The sequence below is a fragment of the Aspergillus alliaceus genome (assembly GCF_009176365.1).
Source record: "Aspergillus alliaceus strain CBS 536.65 unplaced genomic scaffold BDW43scaffold_29, whole genome shotgun sequence".
In the NCBI taxonomy this organism is placed as follows: Eukaryota; Fungi; Ascomycota; class Eurotiomycetes; order Eurotiales; family Aspergillaceae; genus Aspergillus; species Aspergillus alliaceus.
Genome location: NW_022474712.1, coordinates 404,590 through 427,729, shown reverse-complemented (window position 1 = coordinate 427,729; position 23,140 = coordinate 404,590). Strand labels below are relative to the sequence as shown.

The following is a 23,140-nucleotide window of genomic DNA, read 5'->3' as shown; positions in this document are numbered from 1 at the left end:
GTCTAAGTAATCATCTTGGGCGTACTAGGTAATTCTCCGGTGTGACTTGCCCGGCAGCAGACTCGGCGTCTCCCCAACCTTGAAAGTGATGACGTTTGGCTGTTCAAGAAAATCAGGTACATTTCCAAGTCGAAAGCCGAAAAGCTCTCAAAAAGATTCAGCAGCAAAGCACGCCAAGTAGACAAGGGCTGCTATCATAATAAATCAATCGTAAAAGCAGCGTACAAACTATAGTATAATTATGGTGTACCCTGAGGAAACCTGGGTGAAACCTCGATCGTCAAACTTGATCAGAAGCTCTAGAATTGGTGTATACTAGAGATTGAGAGACCTTCTTAGCCCTTCTAACCCTTCTAACTCTAGAATATGGTCCTATAGCTAATATCAAATCGGTTTTATGCAGTACCTTCGTATATTGGTTATGAGGTTCTTGTAGGCATCATCAGCTGTATATTGAGCCATATAGTTATATAAGCTGTCTTATTCGCTTGTGAGAAAGTAAGTTCATGGATGTAATTTATGAGTATCTATGTACCTAAGGTGTGTGTAATCGAGGGCCTCTCCAAGGAATATCCCCATTATTCTCCTTCCTCAGGGCTCCAGCTCCAGATGTAGTAGTAACCGTGTATACCCACCTTAGGGAGGCAATTTACAGCTGAGGTCCACGGTACAAACAATTCTGGATAGGTTAAGTGTCATACCATACTTGTCAATACGTATACATACCATACGTACACTGGAAACATCCGATGTCGCAAGAAATCCTAAGCGCGAAATCAAATTTGCTGCGCTAGGATCTTATCTCGGATGGAGTTTGACCGGCTTTTCTCATTTTTTATTTATTTTTTTTTTTTGCCTCCCCCCTTTCGGTTTTAATTACTTAATGTAAAATAGCTACAAATCCCGTGAGGAATCTGTGAATAGTCTTGGGTCTTGTTTGATACTCGGTTAGATTGATTAGATGAGTCTTATCTGATGCTCTCTATCCGTGGTTACAATATATATCTGTGTGCACTGTGTACGACCAAATCAATCCACTGGAACCACATCACTACTAGTATCAGCCTTAACTATACGGCGTAATGGAACCCATGTCCGTACTGGCAGCGCTTTCTCTATGCGATCCTCAATGCATCCCCGTTGAAAATGTAGACGGATAAATGTACACTTAGCTACTGGTCTAAGGAGCTCCAGGACTATGTATGCATAACCGAAGGAGACCTGCAGCAAGACAAGCGCGAAAGGGGTGAAAGACATGAGGGAGGATTAAAAAAAATAAGATAAAATAAAATAAAAGAAAGACAAGCCGCCAGGCTTAGCATCGTTGCCCTTGCCCCGAAGCGAAACAATGCCGGGAATTCTCGTCTATGATGAGAACAGATCACCATTGTCGCTCTGGCCCAACTCATCCAAATTTCCCTATTACATAGAGAAAATGTGATCATCGTCGGAACATCTGAGACAGGCAATGTTCTCTGAGGTAAGTGTGGGTGGCATGTTGGAGTGGGTGTACAGCATTCCTCTCGTTTTCATAAACGATCGAATGATCGAGTGCTCTGGGCAGGAAGAAAATGGGTCTAGTTAGGGAACTGGATTTAGGGGGGGTCACCTCATTTAAATTATCAATCAATAATCATTTAGTTACTAAATGGTTGGAGTGCATCCCCGAGCAGAAGTCCTCGGAAACCGAGTGAGAAGGGTCAATTGAATAAGGGAAAGAAAGGAAGATAGCATTAGCCAGAGAATAACTGACTAGAAACCATGACAAAAATACAGGATAGCGACCTATGAGGAATTCTAAACGGGAAAGCTATGGGGGCACACACTTCTCTACAGGACCACCGCACACAGAAACAAAAAAAAAAAAAAATCATGGTCCAGCTTTCAGTCATCACTCGTCGTAATCAATCAGTGGGTCGTGCCTTTTCTAGCTTTTTCCTTGGCTCCTTGGCATCGGGGGAAGACCAAGGAACGATGAGGGAAAAAGAGCCGGAGGTGCGTCAGTCTCAGCCGTGGTTAAGGGCCTTTATTAATTTCTAGCTGGCGGAACCGATTCGTATTTGTGGGATGGCGCCATCTGATAACAAGTGAAAACTTTTATCTGATCAGATTATCAGGCGTCTTGGTCAAAATTGTCAAAATTGCCCACTCTCAGCCAATGTTTGCTTTTTCTGCCTCTCCCTAGAAACCTTTTAAAAAAAATTTCATCATCGTAATTAATCCATCAAGTAATTTGAGTCCCCCCCTTCCCTATACTATCTCTTTTTCATGGACTAGTAAAATTCATGCCATCAACGTACATACATACAAAAATGATACATACATATTTTATCCCTTCTCTCTTTTCCGAGTTCCGAGGATTTTCAGGGTGTTCTATGCTGTAATGGATATCACGAAACGACCAATAAGCCTGACGCCAGCGGGTCCGTTCCGGAGGGAGGTTGGTGGCTACTTGTTCAGGCACACGGCTAGAGTCGCAGAACAAATTTCCGTTTGGTGCCATTCATTTTTGCCATGAAACACATGGAATAAGCGGTGAAATTGTTTATTGATGCTACCATGCTCTCATTCCACTTCGGACATTCGTTGTGAAAAGATACCAATAACTACATAGCCAGACAAGATCAGATCTATGGTATAGTATATAGTCTATGCTTAATAGAACAGGTATCCAACAAATAAAATAATATATACCAGTATCAAGATTACTTTGGTTTGCTTCCCTTTTCATTTTTACCCCTCCCCTGCCGTTGGGTTTCGGCTCATCCTTTCGTCAGAGAATAATCTTTAGCGCCAAAAACGCGCGAAAGAAGCGGATCTAGAGGGTCTCCGACCCGACAATCCCTTTTTCCCTTTTTCCTTTTTTTTACAGCATAGCGCGGACGTGAGTGGTCTCTGGCACCGCCGTTCCCGCCGCCTCGCCTCCAAAGATCGAATTCACCATCTCGCCACCGCGTGATGCCAGGATCGACAGCAGACTATCACTCAATCCATGTGTTTGCTCATTGCAACCTTGTATCCAAATTCCTGCCTGGGCGCTAACTTTGCTCGGGTCCATCTCAACACGGTATTCCCTGTTGGGAGTCCAGTGTTTCTGGTCCGCCGGCCGCAGATGCTGCACGTTCTTCAGTAGTTGCTCGTGCGCATTACGGTTGTAGCCTGTGGCCACCATGAGTGCATCGACTTCCAATGTCTCCTTGCCATCCCCGACAAGGCTATCCTTTTCGTCCTTTGCAGCCCGAACATGAAGCCGCATCCGCCTGTGAGGTCCATAATGCTCCACTCGAGTGATCTTGCGGCCGGGGAGAATGCGATGTTGCCATTGCGTCTCATCGGGGTTTTGGACCCTTTGAATGTACATGTCATGGAAGATCTGCTCAATCAACTCAAGTCGAACAACACTGTAATTGGTTGCCTTATCGGCAGCGAGCGAGCGCTGGCGTTCGGCAGAGGAAAGGTTGAAAAACTTGTCGACTCGTTCGGGGTTGAACAATTCGTTGACACTGTATCTCTTATATTAATGGTTATCGTAGGAAGGGCGTGAACGGTCTTTCTACTTACAATGGTGAATCATCACTAGGCCGCATAGCTGTATCTCGCATAATGAGGGTCGTTTTCGAATTCGGGTATCGTTTTTGAAGGTCGTGGAAGATCTCAGCAGCACTTTGGCCGCTGCCCAGTACAGCGATATTGTAGGCTTCTCGGTCGTCCTTCAGCATGGCTGGTAAAGTAGTGCAGTACTTGGACGAATGCATAATCCTTGGGTCCTGGGGTAGCTCCTTGGGTAATTTCGCAGTACCACCAATAGCAACGACGACTTTGCGCGCCATTCTAGTGGAGATCTCACCAGTCTCTACGTTCCGAGACTTGACTGTAAAGAAGTCGACCACCGGGCTGCTTGGATGGGTCTTCCCAGGGGTCACTTCGATAACTTCTTCGCCGTAGCTCACCACATTCGCGAATCTCTGTGCACACCACCGCATATAGTCTTCAAATTCCAGCCGAGCCGGGAGGAACGTACTCAGGTTAGTGAAATGAATCAAACGGTCTTTCTGGTGAAGGTAGTTCAGGAAAGTAAAGCTGCTGCGGGGATCCCGCATGGTTGCTAGATCCTTAATGAAAGAAATCTGCATCTTTGAGCCAGGAACCAACATGCCTGAATGCCAGGCAAATTGCTTCTGTCGCTCCAGGAAGCAAACCTTGGGCTTCCAGTTGGGGTTGGGAGCGGACTTGTTCAGGCATGGATCTAAAGCATCGTGAAGTGCAATTGCGATAGCCAGGGAAGCCGGTCCAAAGCCCACACACAGAAGATCATGGAGTTCGTCTTTGGGTGCGGCTTTTAGGCGGGGTGGCTCTCCGGAAGAGCGCTGTTGCGTGAGGGGCATTTTAGGATAGCTATGGGAGCCAATCTCTAGCTTCCTCTCTACCGGTTCCATGGATGAAGATTAATTGAAATAATAATATGAAGACGATTGATAAAGAAGAGAAGAGGAAAGGAACAAGCCACAATGGAAGGTATAAGACTGGGAAAACTCAGGGGAAAAGAGCTTGAGGGATACTGGGACGGAAAGAGTAGCTTATATGTATAGTCCGGGGGTCAATTGATGGCATGGGACCACAGCTCTAAATAATTCTTCTTGAACTAAGGGAAAAGACCGGGAAAAAAAAATAGATAAATAAAATAAAAAATAAAAAGCAAAAAAAAGGAAAGAAGAGAAATACTAGATTAGCTTCCATGCAGCGGACCCAGAAATGTGGTTTTTTTAATTTCTTTTTTCTTTTGAGGGCAAACCAAATCGCCCAGTAGTTCTACTGACAGCGGGCCGGGAATGGCATAGGATGAGTGGTTTTGGGTTCCACCAGCTCAATTGTTGCTGGTCGAGTGGAGCAAAACATGTAAAACCGAATTTTTTTTATTGGGAAAAAAAAAAGAAAAGGATTAAATGAATAAAATTTGTATAATTGGGAAAGAGCCCATGGGGAAAAAAAAAGTATGTGGTATCAATTTATTATATATACATACGTATGCATTGCAAATGCGTAATACAAGTACAAAGTTTCACTAAGCATATATGTACATATGAACAGTATGTACCTGCCTGTGTACTCTCAGATACCTTTGCTGTACTGCAAATCACGCATGCGGATCAAGTGTTTATTAGGTAGGAATCTATTGTTGTCGTCTTCATGGTCCTCATCCTCATCTCATTTACTTAGCTAAGACATTGGTAGCCCACATATCACGTACGATTATGGACTAATCATTGATGGAGCTCCCTCCCAGCCGGAACACGCCACACCATGGATTATCCACCGACACTATATAGTAAAGAAGGTGCTATACACTTCAATTGAACGTTTTATCAGGTTATTACTAGTAGTATTAGACGAAAGTTGTAGCAATTTGGATACGACCGGTATCAATCAGCCAAAAAAGACTTACTCGATTCTATAGACAATGACAAATTTGACTTGATATATGCATTGATATTCCTGAATATATATACCAGAACTACCTGATGTGATAATCGGGTATCCAAAAAAGACACTCCACCGCCGGGTTGGCCCATACCCAGAACCCCAAGACGTGAAAAGAACAAAGACAACGCTAAACCGCAGATTTCATCCCAGAATTATGTATATAGGTGAGTCTCCTATGTCGCTTATAGAGCTATGCAATTATTCCTCCTCTGACTCCTCGTTAGGGTCCGTCCAGCCTCGAGACATCTCGACGGCTTTGGACCATTTGTTATACATCTTCTTACTCCGCGCGGCGGATATGTGAGGTTGGAATGTCGTCCGATTGGCACGGTTCATATTCTTGAGTTCGCTAAACTCCTTCCAGACATTAATGGCGAACCCTGCTGCGATTGCGGCTCCCAGGGCAGTCGTTTCGTGCATCGCCGGGCGTTCGACAGGGATCTGGATAATATCTGCTTGAGTCTAAGGGAGGACGTTAATTTCCGCTGTTTATAATAGGTAGTATGCGCGACATACCTGCATGCAAATATCGGAGTTGCTCATCCCGCCATCCACGGCGAGTTCCGACAATGCGTGTCCGCTGTCCATCTCCATGGCATCGAGAATCGCCTTAGTTTGAAAGCAGGCAGCTTCCATAGTGGCCCGTGCGATGTGTCCACGCTGCGTGTGTTGAGTGATTCCGACTAAGCCGATATTAGTACCAACGACACCATACAAATACTTCTCTCTAACATGGGGTGAACTCACAGATCGTTCCCTTGGCATCATCGATCCAATAAGGGGCGAACAGGCCACTGAAGGCCGTAACAAACACGCAGCCTCCACTGTCAGGAACCGTCGCGGCAACTTCACTCACTTTCCGCGAATCACGGAAGAAACCCATGTTGTTCATCAGGAATGAAACACCACTTCCGGCCACAGCCACACTACCTTCGAGAGCATACACGGCTTTCCGATGCTTGCCCAGCTGGAAGCCAACCGTGCTAAGCAAACCGTGTTTAGAGACAACTGGCTCCTCGCCAACATTATAAAGGAGGAAACATCCTGTGCCGTACGTATTCTTGGCCGACCCCGGGGTGAATGCGCAATGACCGACTAAGGCCGCCGACTGGTCACCAAGGCAGCTGGTAATCGGGACACCGTCAAGCGGTCCTCCTCTGACCCACCCGTATCCGTCCGGGTCTGATGATGGGAGGATCTTGGGAAGTCTGATCTTTTTCCTGTCGATACCGAAGAAATCCAACAAATTTTCATCATAATCAAGCGTTTTCAGGTTCATAAACATCGTCCTTGATGCATTTGTCACATCGGTGACCAGGTGACCCACCTCAGGTCCTCCGTTCAGGTTATACAGGAGCCATGTATCGACAGTGCCGAAAGCGAGCCTTCCTTCATCATATGCTTTCTTGACTTCCGGTAGATTCCGAAGCATCCATACTAAGGTGACGGAGGAGGGGTAAGTCGAGAGGGGGAAGCCACAAATATTCTTCAGGTCATCCGCTCCAGGTTGGGCCTTCAGCTCGCGCACCAGACCCTTTGTCCTAGTGTCGGGCCACGCGATAGCGTTATGCAATGGCTCGCCGGTCTCCCAATCCCAGACGAGTGTAGTCTCGCGTTGGCTGGTGATACCAATGGCTTCGATCTCGGACGGTGAGTGGCCAAGAGCCATGAAGGACTTCATCGCCTCCTCGATACACGTGTAGACCGAGTCTACCAAGTCGAAAGGGTCTTGTTCGTGCCATCTACAGAACCAGGGATCTCTGGTCAGCGGGGGGATTATTGTTCGACAGTGAAGTTCAAGCGATGACTTACCCCGAATGCTCATGGATCTGGCGGAATTCATTCTGATATTTGGCGACCGGGACACCGGTACAGTCAAAGATGATAAACCGGGAGCTTGTGGTGCCGGTGTCAATGGCACCGATGAAGCGATCCTTCAGATTGTCGCCCCGACGACTTTCATTCGGCTGCAGAAGAGAGCGATTGCCGTCATGCGTTTGATAGGCGTGAATATCAATGTAAGGTTGTTCCTGCTCTTGTTCATCGACCAGAGCGTCGAGGTCAGACATATCAAAAGGATTCCTCATTGTGATATAAAAGATTTGTTCCCTTTTTGATTGTGACGGCGCAGAATTCTATTCCTCGATTCGGCCTCTATAAGGAGAGAGGGGAAGGGTGGCGGAAGAGGGTTAAAAAAAAGGAATCGATTGGTGCGAAAAATAGTGGTGGTTTGAAATATAAAAGGGGGAAATTTACGTCCCTATTCCGGTACTTAAAAAAAGCGGAAGAGGGGAAAAAGGAATAGGTGGGATGGGGGAGAGATGATGGAATTGGACTACGGAAGCAAATCGTGTTGGTGGCGGGGTTGATAGTAGAAGTGATACAAGTCCAAGTTCGATGATGACGTACAAGTGACCGGAGTTCGGGTGGAGTGCGAGAGAAGGAGTAATGTTAAGTAAGAGAGAAGGATCCGATCAAAGAGAAAGAAGAACGGAAATGCGTTCTTGGTAAGTCGAAGAAGGTGGAAGTGGATTGGAAGATCGAAGGGAGTATGAGGTCACAGACTGGGCGGGAGTGGAGTGGCGAGTTGAAGAGGGAGAAAGGGAGGGGAGGGGAAAAAAAAAGAAAACAGAATAGTATCACTGGAAGAAAGGTCGAGAGGAAAACGAAGACTCTTTTATCCAGCGCGGTGGATCTTTCCCAGCCTGGAGGTTAAGGGTTACTATTAGGTGTGCATAAGCTTGGGGATAATCCCTCCATTTTTATTTTTTTTCCCTCCCCGTGATCTCTGTTAGTTCCATGTACAGGTACCTGTTGCTGTTGCTGTTGCAGGTCCCTCACTCTAGAGTCAACAGCGTACGGGAGTCACTGATTCCTTACCCGGTTGGGTATTCCCTAGTACTTTCCTTTCCATGAGACTACGACTAAGACCCCCGTTCGTCCATGGCGGAGAAGTGGGGGCGTGGGGGAGGGAGGATGCACTTTTTTTTTCCCCTTCTTTTCTGTTTCTCTTTCTCCTTCTCTCTTTTTTTTTTCTGATCAGACGACCACTCGCCCGTCGTCAGCACCGACATCCTTTCCCTTCTTGGGTCTGGTCCATGATCCTCCCTTACTGGCTTTGCATTCCCCTTCACCATCTGGACCTATTCTACCCCTGGTCCAGAATAGCTTGTTACCTTTATTTTAACCTTTCTTGGCTTTTATTGTCTTTCCTTTTCTTTTCTAGTGAGAGTTCATTTTTCTGGGATTTTCCCATGGCATTGATAACTTAAGGACTGTCAGAGGATGTACATCGTGTGCATCGGCAAGGCATCCGATCCTCTCTCTTGGCCAAGTCGCAGAAAAACCAGACTAAGAATAGTCACTAGACTTCCACATGACATCGATCATGGACCCATCGTAAGGGAAATTCCATGGAATTCTCTTGTCCACATTATCAACTAGTTCAATGCCTAGACCACTCCCGCAAACAGCCTGCCTGCTACCCGATAAGCCATTGGAGTCCAAAAGGATGGAACAATATCATTGTCTTAAAATCAATTTATCTCTTCTTCTCTCTCCTTTTAGGTCCGGGGTTTATCCTATTTCGATGGATCTATAATTTTTACTTCGAAAAGGGAAGAAGAAAGTAAAAGGGAAAAATAATAATAATAAAAAAGTACTTCGGAAATACTAATGTAGGGTCCAATGGAGACAAGAGTTAAAAGGCCTCTTGATCCCACCCCTCTTCTAGACGTAGATCTGGATCCGGAATCCCTGGAATCTCAGCCATTGTCGTTCTCCTGTACAATAGATCTCGGCCAAATCATTGAAAGAATCGATAGAAAGCACGCCGAAAGAGAGGGGCCCTGCAGCTTTTCATTCAGACTCCGCTATGTGGTTCTTCTACTAGACGCTTGCAGATCGAGCACATGACAGTGTTCATTTTTCTCCAACCTTTCCCGTTTAACGCTCTCGCCCCCCTAATATGGATCTAGACCCAGGTCCTTTTTACCCCTGGATCAATTTCTTTTTGATCATTCGGATATGTTGCCTCAGTTCTTCACTCTGCTCTACGAATTATTAATTATTATCTGTTGATTATTGTCTTTTCTTTTTTTCTTTTTTTTTATTCTTTCTATATGTTTGGCCGAATAGTGGTCTATGCAATCTTGCTTATCTCGCTACATTTTGTAAAAGTCTTCGATTTTTAAATGGTAGATCTTCGTCTAAATCATTAATACTCATAATAATCCAGAAATATTTTGCGGAAATAGAGGGCAATGTCCTGTTCTTTTTCCTTTTTCCCCTTCCCTAATTTGATTGCATTCTTCTAGCGTTATGCGAGTCCCAGAATAGGTTAAATAAATATACTATGCTCTAGTCATCTAAGGAGCCAGAACAATCGACTCCGTTCGGCCCTGTGATTTACGGAGAAATTTTGCAAACCGGATACTCGGTTCGGCTTGGCTCTGTTGCCCACGGGATCTGTTCCACCGACCAAAGAACGGGCGTGCGGCTTTCTCTCCTACTATCTGTGCGGCGCAAGGGAACACCCTCAATCATGACAAGAAGGGATTGTTCAATTCCACGATGCCGATACATTAGCTCCACGGTACTGGCTTCAATCTCGGAAGATACATATGCCATTGTTCCCCGTCCTCATAGGACCGGGAGAAAGAGATCGAGAGAAACGAGAACTGGGTTCGCCACGATCCGGTTGAGTGCGGGTGGTGACGTCGCCAACCAGACTTCTTCTTCCACCCTCAGGTTCTTCCAATCTGTTACTTTCGTCCTAGCTCTTTTTTTCTCTCTCTCTTAAAACTCGGTTCTAGCCAGCTGTTAAGCACATGGGTCTTTGTTCCATCGCCTTAGTGTCAAACCTCTCAAGGCCTCGGCATGGATTACTTTCCTTTTTTGGGCATGAACAACTGTCAGGGATCGTTGTTCCAATTGGGTGGTTGACGGATGTACATTAACATAAATCATGCAAGGCCAGTCGATCGTCAAAAACGACTCTAATGAGATAGTGTAGTACCTTGATATTAGTATATCTTGTTATTAATGCCCGTCCAATGGGTTATATCAATGCTCCTATACAATGGTGTATTAATTATAGTAAGTATTCTTTACGTTTAATATTTCTATAACCGAGGTTTCGTTGAGTATACGGAGTGTTTTCTTTCTCCTAGTACATACTAGTAGTAACCGGCGCGTAGATGGAAGCAAACAATAAACTTGATGACTTAACCTAACAGGTACACTGATCTGAGTTGGCCGCCATGGGTCAAGGATCAGATAGCAGCAAAACCTGTTTCGATTCTAACGTCATCAGCCTCCGGATCTGCACTGGATGACTTGTACACAGCACACAGTGCTAGAACAGCGGACTACTTCCTACCATCTTGTGCCCTGGTTAGAGTTTGGGGATGGCCCTGTTAGCCCTCCTCGTTTGACTTTCCCTGGATTCTATTCTTGTTACTAGCCTAACTCCATTTTCTGGATCGTACTAGCCCTTCTTCCTTTCTTCATATCCCCACACTCGAATGTGGCTGTCGGCTGGCCTTATTTATACTTTGGCAGTAACGTGGTCTCAGCCTGGCCCTATGGACGGTGGGGTATGTATATATAACCCTTTTTGCCTGTGTGAGAGCCACGCTTTTTCCTTCTTTCTTTTCTCCTTCCTTCCTCTTTGGTACTCGGGAGAAGTATATCAGATCAGATCAGATCTAAACAAAGGAGAGTACCAGCGTCTGCTGGGTTCTTGATTTCCGCCTGTAATCTACAAGAAAAATCGATCCACAAATGGTAAAAGAAAAATAAAATAAAAAGCCAAAGCATAATACATCTACTATCACAGCTCGCTGCCGCGGACAGCCCGGATCTCCTTCCGCTCTCTGATAATTGAGCCTTTTTTCTTTTCCCAAACACCCCACAAACATCTCGACTATACAAGAGTATCATACGCTCATACAACCCGGTTCTTTTGGGAATCATTTACTCGGAGTCCTCCTCACCGAGCTCGGCCTTGCGGCGGGCCTCAGCCTCCTCCTTCTCCTTCTTCTGCAGGAAGAGGAGAGCGTTGATCTTATCCTTGAAGGTGTGCTCGGTGACGGTGTTGGTGATCTGCTCACGGCCGACCAAGCTGGCCACAATGCTAGCTCCGACAATGAAGGTCAGGACGAAGCGGTACATGCCGTACCAAGCGGGGGCACGGCCGGCAGCGGCAGCACGAGCATCGTTGTAGTACAGGAAGGTGAAAGCGAGGAACTGGCTGATGAGAGCGTACTCGACGGGGAGCAGCAGAGTAGGCCAGGCGACAGCCGGGGCGATAACACCAGCAGCGTAGCGCTTGTAGCCGAACTTTCCACCGTATCCGGCCCACTCAAGACCCCAGTGGATGGCACCAAGGAAAGAGAGGATCTATATCGATTAGCAGTCAGATCTCGTCTTCAATGAGACCGGGGATTTTGGTAATACTTACCACAGCACCGTAGCCGACCTGAATGGGCTCGAGCATGTGAAGAGCAAGCTCGGCACTCTGGCCAGAGAAGATGAGGCCGTCACCGAGTGTAGCAGCGCGGTTGATCTCGTAAGAGAGGTAGACGGTCTCAAGAGAGGTAGCAACGTAGGGGACAACACCTGCCATCCCGAGGTAAAGAGCCTCCTTGGGGACACTCGAGAGGCTGAAAGTGTCCTTGATGACTTTCTACAATCACATACCCAGAGTTAGTCGATTGCGAGATAATTCCCTCGGGCGCATAGTAAGTGCCAGAGATGTACATATCAGGGAGTGAATTTGGCACATACAGCCTCGCTCTTGATACCAGCCATCATATCAACTTCCTCCTCACCTTCCTTGCCCTCCTGTACGGAATGATCAGCAATTGACTGGAGATCAGCATCTCGACGGTGGTAATCCTCTCACCTTAGCGGTCGAGGCATGGCGGACAAGAGCAGTGGTGACAGGCTTGCGAGCGGCCAGAGCAAGGCTGGGAGAGGTGGTCGGGCGAGCGGGATAACGAGCGGAAGAGGTCAGTGGAGCCTTGAACACATTGTTGGCAAGGGCCGAGCGAGCCACCGAGGCATTGGAGCTAGAAAAAGCCCTGAGAGCAGATCGGGTAGCGATGTTACGGTAGAACATTGTCAACTAAGGCAGCTGATTTTTCTCCCGAGGTTGGGTTAGCAACGATGACTGGAAGGCCCGGATCAAGGTAAACGGAGGTGAGCCTACCCAATTGAGGAGAGAAAGTAGAGGGAAGAAAGGTATAAGAGTGGAGATGAGGGTATTCACCCAGGAATTGGTCGAGATAGACTCGTGGGAGTGGAGGTGAAAGGCCGAGGAGACGAACGATCCTAAAGATAGCGAATAACTGAGGTGATATTATGCTGAGGTGTGGTAATGGATGGGGATCGGGGAGACGGTAGCTACCTGTGCCGCAGGTGTCATACTCCTCTGCCTTAGGCCAGCGGGATCGGGAAAAGTCAGGCAGGCGCAAGGTCACCACGAGGGCAGGGCTGTAACCCTAGCTTAGGTATCTGAATGAATGCGGCCAAAACGCAAGACGCAATGAGGTCCAGCCATGGAAGGACAACCGACGTCACTGCTTGGCGCGTCAATGCGGTTTTGACGCAGCGCCCCCCCTTTTACTTTATCAGCCAACACATGTTTTCCCCAGGTACCTCCATTTTCGGAATTCTTTACTAGCTGAACAACAATTGGAGGAACCACTCCTCTTGGTACCCAACCTCAAAGCTTCCCTCACAAACCTCTTTTCTCTTCATAGATACTGTCATCTCCCTCCATCTCGAATCAATATCAATACCCAAAATCATCCACATTCCTCTTTTCTTCCATCCGTTCTATATTTAGAGTCTATATACGTTCCATCTCGCTACTTACCGGCCCGTATTGGTGTCGCGTGCGCAGTGATCTAACCTCCTGGATGGCTTGGATTCATTCACTTTGCGAGTGAATCTAGAGCTCGCGCCTGTATGTCTTGCTATATCTTAATTCCCCTTATACCGCCACTGCTTCCGTGCTGACCATCTGCCCCCCCGCTTCGTCAACTAGGCTGGCGTCACGGGGATAGACAATATTCAAGGCATTTTCTCTAGAGTCCTTTAACGCCTCCTTCCCCGCACCTTAGCGACAGCCGTATCTAGCCGTCATGTTGGAAGGTGTGGTTGCTAATTTGCTCAATCGCTTCCTGGGTATTTATGTCAAAAACTTCGACGCTAAACAGCTCAACATCGGTATCTGGTCCGGTGACGTAAAGCTTCACAACCTAGAGCTACGGCGCGAAGCTCTCGACCAATTACACCTCCCCCTCAATGTCGTTGAAGGGCATCTCGGTGAGCTCACCCTATCGATTCCCTGGTCGAACTTGAGGGGGAAGCCAGTCAAGGTCGATATCGAAGATGTGTATCTCCTGGCAGCCCCGAAGGAAGATGCAGACTATGATCATGAGGAGGAGGAAAGGAGAGCACATGCTCTCAAAATGGACAAGATCGAGAGTGCAGAGCTTATTAAAGAGCGAAATGCGGAGGGAATGAGCCAAGAAGAGCAACGCCGAAACCAGAGTTTCACCCAAAGCATGATTACAGCGGTGGTTGATAATCTTCAGATCTCCATCAAGAACGTCCATTTCCGTTACGAGGACTCGATAGCTTCACCGGGCCACCCATTTGCTGTTGGATTTACATTGAAAGAACTGAGCGCGGTCAGCACCGATTCCGAATGGAATCCGACTTTCATACAGTCTACCTCGAGCACAACACACAAGCTAGCAGTTTTGGGTGCTCTTTCGGTTTATTGGAACACAGATGCAGAACTCCTGGGGACAGGTAGGGGTTCCGATGTAGGCGCAGAAGCACAAGGCATTAACCATGCTGAATTGATGGAGAGGCTGAGGTCTGGTATCGACAATCAGGAGGACAACCAATTTATGCTGCGCCCTGTTAGCGGGCGTGCTGGCTTGGAGTTGGATAAATCAGGGAAGCATGATCGACCGGCCATCAAAGCACGTTTGTTGTTCGATGAGCTGAGCTTCGTTCTAGATGATGATCAATACCGGGATGCGTTGATGCTTGTGGACCTCTTTCACTACTTCATCCGTCATCAGGAGTACAAGAAATTTCAACCGAAGTGCCGCCCGAAAGAGGACCCTCGAGCTTGGCTAAAGTTTGCTGGAAACGCAGTACTCAGCAAGATTCATGAGCGCAATAGGCGTTGGACCTGGGACTTCATCAAAGAACGTCGGGATGATCGCATAGCTTACATTGACTTATTCAAAAAACAAAAGCGTGAAGGAACCTTGTCGGGGGAAGACGCGGGTGAATTCGACCGACTACAGCGGAAACTTAGCTACGAGGATATACGATTCTGGAGATCATTAGCAAGGAACCAGTTGCGCAAGGAAAACGTGGGTGTCAAGAAACCTGCGCGACAACAGACATGGTCAGAGTGGATCTGGGGCACTAAAAAGGAGGAGTCTGAGGAGGAGACCATGACCGAAGAACAAAGGCAAGAATTGTATAACGCCATCGATTGGGATGAAAAGAAAGCTATCACGGAAAGTGTCGATGAGCCTAGGGAATGGGTGAAACTCCAAGTCAACTCCAGTCTCAAAGCCGGTAGTTTCACGCTGAAGCGCGACCCTCATGGAAAGGCAAACGAAATCATGAAGCTGGTATTCGACGATTTCCGGGCCAAAGCCTTACAGCGTCCCGACTCCTTCTTCATTGATGTGAATCTCGGAGGACTCAGAGTATACGACGGAACAACAGAGGGGACGCTTTTCCCACAGATCGTCAAAGTTAAAGATTCTCTCCCGGTGCCAAAGAACCGTCTATCCCAGATCCCTGATAGCGAACCACTAGATGAGGGCATTGGCGATGGTATAGAAGACGAAGATAGTTTATTCCATCTCCAGCTCGAGAGGAACCCTCTTGAAAGTGACGCGGATTCTGTTATTAAAGTCAAGTTGAAGAGTATCGAAGTAATTTACAATCCCAGATTTCTTGTGGAGGTTGTCAAGTTCTTCGAACCCCCGGAGCGGCATATGGAATCAATCGGCGCTCTTCTGGACACGGCAGGGGCTACAGTAAAGGGCATTCGGCAGCAAACTCGAGCGGGCTTAGAGTTCGCCCTGCAGGAGCACAAGAAGGTCGATGCACAGTTCGACATACATGCGCCCCTCATTATTGTCCCTGAGAGTATAACTCAAGAAAGTTCACTTTGCTTAATTCTTGATGCCGGCCATATCAGTGTCAATAGTGAACTGGTAGACAGGCAGACGATGATAGATCTCCAATCGAAACAGAAGCGACAGTATGAGGAGGGTGATTATAAAGAGCTTGAGCATTTGTTGTACGACAGATTTTTGCTCAAACTTGACTCTACTCAAGTCCTTATCGGCCCAGGAATCGAAATTACGAAGTCACAACTTAGCTCTGATGTCGCCTCGAATAATCTGCATATTATTGACCGCATAAATGTAGATTTTGTTCTTGAGTTGTGTATTGTACCCAAGGTCACTGAGCTTACAAGAACTCGAATCTCCGGGCATCTTCCAGAGTTACATGCGTCTATCTCTGATACCAAATATAAGGGGTTGATGAAGCTGATTGATATTGCTATCCCACACTTTGATGAAGGCAGCCCGGAATCTAATATACCTAGCAAAAAAGCAGAAGAGGCAGCCGCTTCTAAAACCAGAGCAAGATCCTCATCTTTTCAACCGTCGGTTCTGAGGGAGCTCCCCGCCGTAGATGAAGATTCTGACGAAGATTCTGAAGATGAGAAAATGAGCAAAAGTGTTGAAGTTCCAACAAATCTTCATCGCCGGGATTTCGAGTTCAAATTCACTGTTGGTCGCCTTCGTGGTTCATTGTTTCGCTCCGACCCCAACGACCAACTTCGTGACCACCTGCTAGTTGAACTAGTTGCTGAAGAATTTGCATTGGACTTCTATATGCGCCCATTTGATATGGTCGCAGAGTTGGTCTTGAGGTCCTTAAGCGTGGATGACTATATTGAGGAGAACCCGGCTCCTGAATTCAAAAGAATATTGTCCTCTAAAGGGTTCGACGCAGACGAGGATAAGGACCTATTCCATCTCAAATTTGTTCGGGTGAAACCTGAATCTCCGGAATTCCAGTCAACCTATGAAGGAATAGCAATGAATCTTGATGTATCCGTCTCGACCATTAATCTTGTTGTCACTAGGAAAACGCTCCTCACTCTTCTGGATTTTATTCTTCTCACATTCACCAACCCAGAGCAGACAAGCAACCAAGCCCTTCAGTCGGATCAGGCAATCCAAGATACAAATGCCTTTGATGAAGAACCAGAACAGGCTGGGAAAATCCGCATCAAAGCGGATTTGAAGAGTATCGCGCTCATTTTGAACAATGATGGTGTAAGGCTTGCTACGTTAAGTCTCAACACTGCTGATGTTGGCATATTCCTTGTGGGCCGATCTATGCTTATACAATCTCGCATTGGAAGCTTGACTTTGGTAGACGACGTCAATACCGGTGCTTCTGAGAGTTCTGATCTTCGAAGGCTCTTGACAATCGAGGGAGATAACTTTGCCGACTTTAAGTATGAGACTTTCGATCCCGAAAGCGCAGATTACCCTGGTTATGACTCGGAAGTCTTCCTAAGGTCCGGCTCAATGAAGATCAACTTCATAGAGGAGCCATACCGTAAAATCATCAATTTCTTAGTCAAATTTGGCAAGATGCAAGCCATCTTCAATGCTGCCCGCCAAGCTGCGGCAAACCAAGCTAACCAACTCCAAGAGAATGCATCGAGGATGAGGTTTGACGTCGTCGTCATGACCCCAATTTTGGTCTTTCCAGGAATCGTCAAGGAGGATCGTCCCCGCGATACAGTGACGGCGCACCTCGGCGAAATTTATGCTAAGAACGAATTTGTTTCTTTGGAGGATGAGAAAGAGAGTCCTGCTGTCAATTTGATATCTACTGGGATTCGTAACATTCGACTGACATCTAAGTTTCACTTTGAGGGAGGCGCAGTCGAAGAACTTGAGATGATACAGAAAGTGAATCTCGATTTCAGCATATGTTATCTAGAGCACCAGCAAGGCAACCCGCGTCCTGATATGGAAGTGGAGGGATCAATGTCTCCTATCAATCTTCGCATATCGCAAAAACAGCTCAAGTTCTTATTAGCGCTGTCTCAGACGCTCCCTGGGGCCTTTGCAACAGACACAGAACAGCAAGAACTTGAAGCCATGCAAGCACTTCCTTCGTCTGTGACAAAGCCAACAAGGGAGGCAGAATCTAAGGCAGTGCAAAACAGAAATGACCAAGAAAGTTCAACACCGGAGGTAAAGACAGATGAAACATGGGTCCGACTTGATATGGTCTTCAAAGTAGATGGTGTTGGTCTGGAGCTCATCCTCGCAAATGACGATGAGCCAGTCGGTCGTTTGGAAGATTCGAGCCTCTCAAAGTTCTCCCTCAATGACACGAAGGTGAAACTGCGCATGTTGACGGATGGCTCTCTGGAATCAGAACTCCAGATCCACTCTCTCTCGATTCGTGATAGTCGCAATAAGGACACAAACAAGTTCAGAAAGATAATGTCCTTAATCAACAATGATATCCAACAGCAATTTATGGCCAGCATTTCAATGTCGCCAGGACCGGACAAGCATTTAATAGCGATGCTGACTATCGACAGCCCGCGAATTATAGTTGCTCTGGATTACTTATCCGCTCTGCAGTCATTTACCAATTCTGCGTTCGCAACGGAAGAGCCGGTGGAAGAAGAGGAAATCGATGAGACCCCGGAAGGGTCAGAACCTAGATCTAGCACTGCAGAAGATACCGATGATTCTGTCATTACACCCTCCAATGGCGACACTCAGGCCCCTGCTAGGCAGATGACGGTATCATTCCGACTGAATCTCGTTGACGCTCAAGTAATAACGATCGCAAATCCAGCTATCACTCATACTGAGGCAATTGTGCTAGGGACGAAGCAGTTGCTTTTCTCTCATCAGAATGTTTCAACCTTGCAAATTTCCAAGGTTGGCATGTTCTTGTGCCGTATGGACAAGTTCGAAACCAGTAGGCTTCGTATATTAGATGACTTCACCCTCGAAATGTCAATGGACAGTCGGCCGCAGGAGAGAGGTTCTGCTTTGACTTCCATCAATGTCCATTTTGAGCCTCTTGTCCTCCGTCTTTCCCTCCGGGATATCTTGATGGCGATACAAATTGTCAACAAGGCATCCGAGATGAGAGCTCAAAAACCTAATGAAGGGGAGACTGGCGAGCCGAATAGGATATCCGATGGAAAAGGTACTAGTACGAAGTCCTCGAAAAGGAAATCGGTCGGCAGACCAACCTCAACTGCGCTAGCCCCAAGGCCTCATCGCCGTTCTAGCGGGGCGGTTGATACTACGGAACCAGGGCTTATTTCGCATCGTTCAGCTATCCTCAAGAAAGAAGAAATGAATGCCCAAATAGATGGTGTCCGGGTAATCCTCATAGGAGACCTACACGACCTGCCATTACTTGACTGGAGTGTCAAGAAGTTCACTGTTGATGTCCGCGACTGGTCATCTACACTGAAGGCTGATACTAGCTTCGATACATTCATTAACGTGTATAACTTCTCCAAGTCAGCTTGGGAACCCCTCATTGAGCCATGGCAGTTAGGCTTCCACATGGCAAAGGAGGTCAATCCTGATGTCCTCTCGATAGATGCTTACTCTCATAAGACCATGGAGCTCACTTTAACGTCTGCCACAATCGCACTGGCGTCCAAGTCGTTCCAGTTCCTCTCTACTGATGAAGATGTTCTCTCGAAACCACGAGGTGCCGACGCACCCTACCGCATCCGTAACCACACTGGCTTCGATCTTCATGTTTGGGCCGATGTCAGTGCAGAGGAAGAAGGACCGGCTGCTAAATTAGCTGACGGTGAGGAGTATCCTTGGAGGTTTGAAGACTCGACCGCCATGCGTGAAACGCTAGCACCAGAAGGTCATGCCGGTCTTGTCGGTGTCAAGCTTGAAGGCAGTGGCTTTGAGAGTGTGAGCCGTATTCCCGTTGTTCGGGAAGGGGAGATTCTGTACAATCTGAAGCCAAGGAAAGATAACATTATTCATAGACTTCTTGTTGAGGTCAAATTGGGTGCGGACAACGTCAAGTACATTACCATCCGCTCACCACTAGTTGTTGAGAACAATACGCAGATACCAGTGGAGCTGGGCGTGTTCGATCCTCGTGACGGACATCTTCTTAAAATTGAGAAGATCCTTCCCGGAGACTCTCGGCCTGCACCTGTAGGAGCTGCATACATGCATTCTCTACTTATTCGACCTGACCAAGGTTTTGGATATGAGTGGTCAAACGAGCAGTTACATTGGCAAGACCTTATGCGGCGACCGACTCGGACAATCAAATGCATAAGTGAGAGTGGACAGCAAGCTCCGCCTTTCTATTTCCAGATGAATGCTACGTTCAATTCACGCGACTCTGTGACAAAAGTCTATCCTTACATGCGCATCCGGATATTCGCCCCTGTCGAGATACAAAATCTCCTTCCTTATGATTTCAAATACCGGATCTATGACAAGAATACGAAGAAGGATTGGACTAATTTCCTGCGCAAGGGAGGCGTAAGCCCAGTCCATGTCGTGGAGCTATCCCACTTGCTACTTCTGAGCATCGACTTGGAAGACACTGTTTTCAGGCAAAGTGACTTTTCTATTATCAACGGCAATACGCAAGACTTCAGGAGAGAGCATGTACTATCTTTGAAGGATGAAAGAGGCATTCAACTGAGGTTGAATCTTCACTACTTTAACGTGCCTGATAGTGGAGGCGCATTCAAGGTGTCGATCTACAGTCCATATCTCATCCTGAACAAAACGGGTCTCTCGATGGAGATACAGAGCAAGGGCTTCTTGCAATCAGCTCGAACAGCAGCTGGCCAAGGGCTAAGGGCTGATCCAAGGAACGGCGGACGAACGCTTCCTTACATGTATTCTTATCCGAGCGAAGATCAGAAGAACCGGTCCATACTGAGGATAGGCGAGTCTGCGTGGAGCAAGCCGCAAAGTTTCGAAGCCATTGGGAGTACATTCGAAGTCGTTCTTCCTGATAGACACGGCCGATCTGAGTTTCATTCAGGTGTGACGGTTGCTGAGGGTGAAGGCAAATACAAAATGACCAAAGTTGTCACCATTGCGCCTCGCTTCGTTCTGAAGAACAAGATTAACGAGGACATTTCGGTCCGAGAACCAGGCTCTTCCAATGTGCTTAATATCAAGAGTGGCGACCTTGTACCTCTGCATTTCTTGCGCCAGGTTCCAGAGAAACAACTTTGCCTATGCTTCCCGGGAGTTAATAATCAGTGGTCGTCCCCGTTCAACATTGCTGATATTGGAACGGTGCATGTTAAGCTTGCAAAGGCAAACCAACGTCAAAAGCTCATCAAAGTGGACATCATCATGGAAAACGCCACACTCTTCGTGCATTTCAACCTAGAAACGCGAAACTGGCCATATTCCATGCGGAACGAGAGCGACATGGAGTTCATCTTCTACCAAGCCGTAAGTAGCCGGATGATCTCAAAATAAAGTCTATACTAACTTTACGCTTTCTAACAGAATCCAAACGTGGAAGATTATGAGGATGATAGAACGAATGGCTGGCGGCCGATCCGCTATCGTCTGCCGGCTCGGAGTATCATGCCGTACGCCTGGGATTTTCCAGCTACGAAGAACAAATCTCTCGTGGTAACGTGTAATGGCAAAGAAAGGCATATCAAGCTTGCTGAGATTGGTAACCTGATCCCAATGAGAATACCGCCGACGCAGTATGGCGAACACCAAAAGATTATCGACATCAATATTGTGGCCGACGGTCCCACTCAGACTCTAGTCTTATCGAATTTTAAGGCATCAAAGAGTTTGTACAGGCAACAAAGAGGACAGACCTCTCAGAGCAGTTTGAGCACCGGGTTTGAGGTTAAGGAGTTGGACTCAGACGTGAACTTCAAAGCCCAGCTCCGCCTTGGTGGGATTGGTATCTCCTTGGTCAACCAGAACATGAGGGAGCTATTGTACCTAACCTTCCGCGAGATCGATATTAAATATCGGGAATCCAGGGTTTACCAGACACTGAACACCACAATCAAGTGGATCCAAATTGATAACCAGCTCTATGGAGGGATCTTCCCTATTTTGTTGTATCCCAGTGTTGTTCCAAAGACCGGAAAGGAAATGGAGGCACACCCGATTTTCCACACCATGGTTACACGCGTGAAAGATGACTCCTATGGCGTACTTTACATCAAGTATGCCACCGTACTTCTACAACAGATGACACTAGAACTCGATGAGGACTTTGTGTTCGCGATGCTGGACTTTGTCAAGATTCCTGGCGCCTCGTGGTCCGAAGAACAGGAAGGGAAGCTTTGCGATGAAGATCTAAGGATCCCAGAACCACAAAATGAAGGTGCTGGAAATGATGTGTACTTTGAACTTCTTCATCTGCAACCCATGCAGCTTGACATCTCTTTCATGCGGACTGAGCGCGTGAATGCTGAGGACACTATGCAACCATCGAATCCTTTGATGTTCTTTGTCAATGTCATGACCATGTCGATGGGCAATATCAACGATGCACCTGTCCGCCTAAATGCATTAATGCTGGAAAACGCCCGTGTGTCACTTGGGGTTCTTGTTGGCAACGTCCAGAGGCACTACACTCAGGAATTCCTCCGGCAAGTGCATGTCGTCCTAGGATCTGCCGATTTCCTCGGCAATCCCGTTGGCCTATTCAATAATGTCAGCTCTGGCGTTGCCGCAATCTTCTACGAGCCTTACCAAGGACTGGTTATGACTGACAGGCCTCAAGAGCTTGGCTACGGTATTGCCAAAGGAGCTACAAGTTTCGTCAAAAAGTCCGTCTTCGGGTTTTCGGATAGCATGGCCAAACTTACGGGAAGCATGTCTAAGGGTCTTGCTGCTGCCACCTTGGACAAGGAATTCCAAGACAAGCGACGTATGTCAAAATCTCGCAACCGACCGAAGCATGCACTGTATGGTATCACGGCTGGCGGGAATGCATTCGCAACCAGTTTAGCAAGTGGTATTGGAGGGCTTGCACGCCATCCACTGCAGGGAGCCGAAAAGGAGGGTATTCAAGGGTTTTTCAAGGGGGTTGGAAAAGGTGTCTTAGGCCTTGCTACGAAACCGGCCATCGGCGCCTTTGATCTTGCGTCGAGTATGTGCATTTATGCGGGTTAAACCACTCAGTTACTGACGAATCCATAGATCTTGCCGAAGGTGTACGAAACACCACCACTGTCTTTGACGCAGAGGGCCTAGATCGTGTTCGTCTCACGCGCTTCATTGCAACAGACGGCATTGTACGGCCATATTCGCAGCGGGAAGCCCTAGGCCAGTTCTGGCTTAAAACAGCAGACGATGGCAAGTTCTTCAGCGAAGATTACATTGCACATCTCGAGCTTCCTGGCAGGGACATGTTGGTCATGTTGACGTACGACCGGATAATGCTTGTGCGCACCAAGAAGCTCCAGACGGAATGGGATATTCGATTGACCGACATTCAAACAATCTCAAAAGAGCGTACTGGCATGAGCATTACGCTCAAGGGTGGCGCCAAT

At 47.2% G+C, this 23,140-nt stretch overlaps 5 protein-coding genes across 5 annotated transcripts; 1 reads left to right on the top strand and 4 right to left on the bottom strand.

Annotated features, from left to right (window-relative positions):
- Window positions 1-1,148: 1,148 nt before the first annotated feature.
- Window positions 1,149-1,823, bottom strand: BDW43DRAFT_280090 (uncharacterized protein). The gene has a single exon (XM_032042383.1). The coding sequence runs from the start codon at window positions 1,443-1,445 to the stop codon at window positions 1,197-1,199; it is 249 nt and encodes an 82-aa protein (XP_031899171.1). The 5' UTR covers window positions 1,446-1,823; the 3' UTR covers window positions 1,149-1,196.
- Window positions 1,824-2,421: 598 nt separating this feature from the next.
- Window positions 2,422-4,929, bottom strand: BDW43DRAFT_280089 (L-ornithine N(5)-monooxygenase). Its single transcript, XM_032042382.1, has 2 exons — window positions 3,562-4,929; window positions 2,422-3,503 (listed from the first exon to the last, which is right to left on the bottom strand). Exons 1-2 carry the CDS (start codon window positions 4,434-4,436, stop codon window positions 2,867-2,869), a joined length of 1,512 nt encoding a protein of 503 aa, XP_031899170.1. The 5' UTR covers window positions 4,437-4,929; the 3' UTR covers window positions 2,422-2,866.
- Window positions 4,930-5,313: 384 nt separating this feature from the next.
- Window positions 5,314-7,568, bottom strand: BDW43DRAFT_320237 (glycerol kinase; the record flags this gene model as incomplete). The annotated part of the gene is made up of 4 exons (XM_032049047.1): window positions 5,314-5,943; window positions 5,998-6,164; window positions 6,229-7,223; window positions 7,294-7,568. The coding sequence occupies 4 exons, from the start codon at window positions 7,566-7,568 to the stop codon at window positions 5,680-5,682; spliced, it is 1,701 nt and encodes a 566-aa protein (XP_031899169.1). The 3' UTR covers window positions 5,314-5,679.
- A 3,143-nt stretch (window positions 7,569-10,711) lies between these two features.
- Window positions 10,712-13,050, bottom strand: BDW43DRAFT_280078 (DUF3429 domain-containing protein). Its single transcript, XM_032042381.1, has 5 exons — window positions 12,695-13,050; window positions 12,389-12,619; window positions 12,271-12,327; window positions 11,945-12,169; window positions 10,712-11,883 (listed from the first exon to the last, which is right to left on the bottom strand). Exons 2-5 carry the CDS (start codon window positions 12,602-12,604, stop codon window positions 11,458-11,460), a joined length of 924 nt encoding a protein of 307 aa, XP_031899168.1. The 5' UTR covers window positions 12,605-12,619; window positions 12,695-13,050; the 3' UTR covers window positions 10,712-11,457.
- Window positions 13,051-13,071: 21 nt separating this feature from the next.
- Window positions 13,072-23,071, top strand: BDW43DRAFT_280073 (membrane morphogenesis protein VPS13). Its single transcript, XM_032042380.1, has 2 exons — window positions 13,072-21,059; window positions 21,117-23,071. Exons 1-2 carry the CDS (start codon window positions 13,632-13,634, stop codon window positions 22,758-22,760), a joined length of 9,072 nt encoding a protein of 3,023 aa, XP_031899167.1. The 5' UTR covers window positions 13,072-13,631; the 3' UTR covers window positions 22,761-23,071.
- Window positions 23,072-23,140: the final 69 nt, after the last annotated feature.

Bases quoted from the DNA above. Each gene is read 5' to 3' on its own strand.
- BDW43DRAFT_280090 (XM_032042383.1), bottom strand. From the start codon at position 1,445: ATGATCACATTTTCTCTATGTAATAGGGAAATTTGGATGAGTTGGGCC.
- BDW43DRAFT_280089 (XM_032042382.1), bottom strand. From the start codon at position 4,436: ATGGAACCGGTAGAGAGGAAGCTAGAGATTGGCTCCCATAGCTATCCT. The intron at 3,504-3,561 runs GTAAGTAGAAAG...TAAGAGATACAG, and splicing joins CCTAGTGATGATTCACCATT to TGTCAACGAATTGTTCAACC.
- BDW43DRAFT_280078 (XM_032042381.1), bottom strand. From the start codon at position 12,604: ATGTTCTACCGTAACATCGCTACCCGATCTGCTCTCAGGGCTTTTTCT. The intron at 12,328-12,388 runs GTGAGAGGATTA...CATTCCGTACAG, and splicing joins GCCATGCCTCGACCGCTAAG to GAGGGCAAGGAAGGTGAGGA. The intron at 11,884-11,944 runs GTAAGTATTACC...TAATCGATATAG, and splicing joins AGGTCGGCTACGGTGCTGTG to ATCCTCTCTTTCCTTGGTGC.
- BDW43DRAFT_280073 (XM_032042380.1), top strand. From the start codon at position 13,632: ATGTTGGAAGGTGTGGTTGCTAATTTGCTCAATCGCTTCCTGGGTATT. The intron at 21,060-21,116 runs GTAAGTAGCCGG...GCTTTCTAACAG, and splicing joins AGTTCATCTTCTACCAAGCC to AATCCAAACGTGGAAGATTA.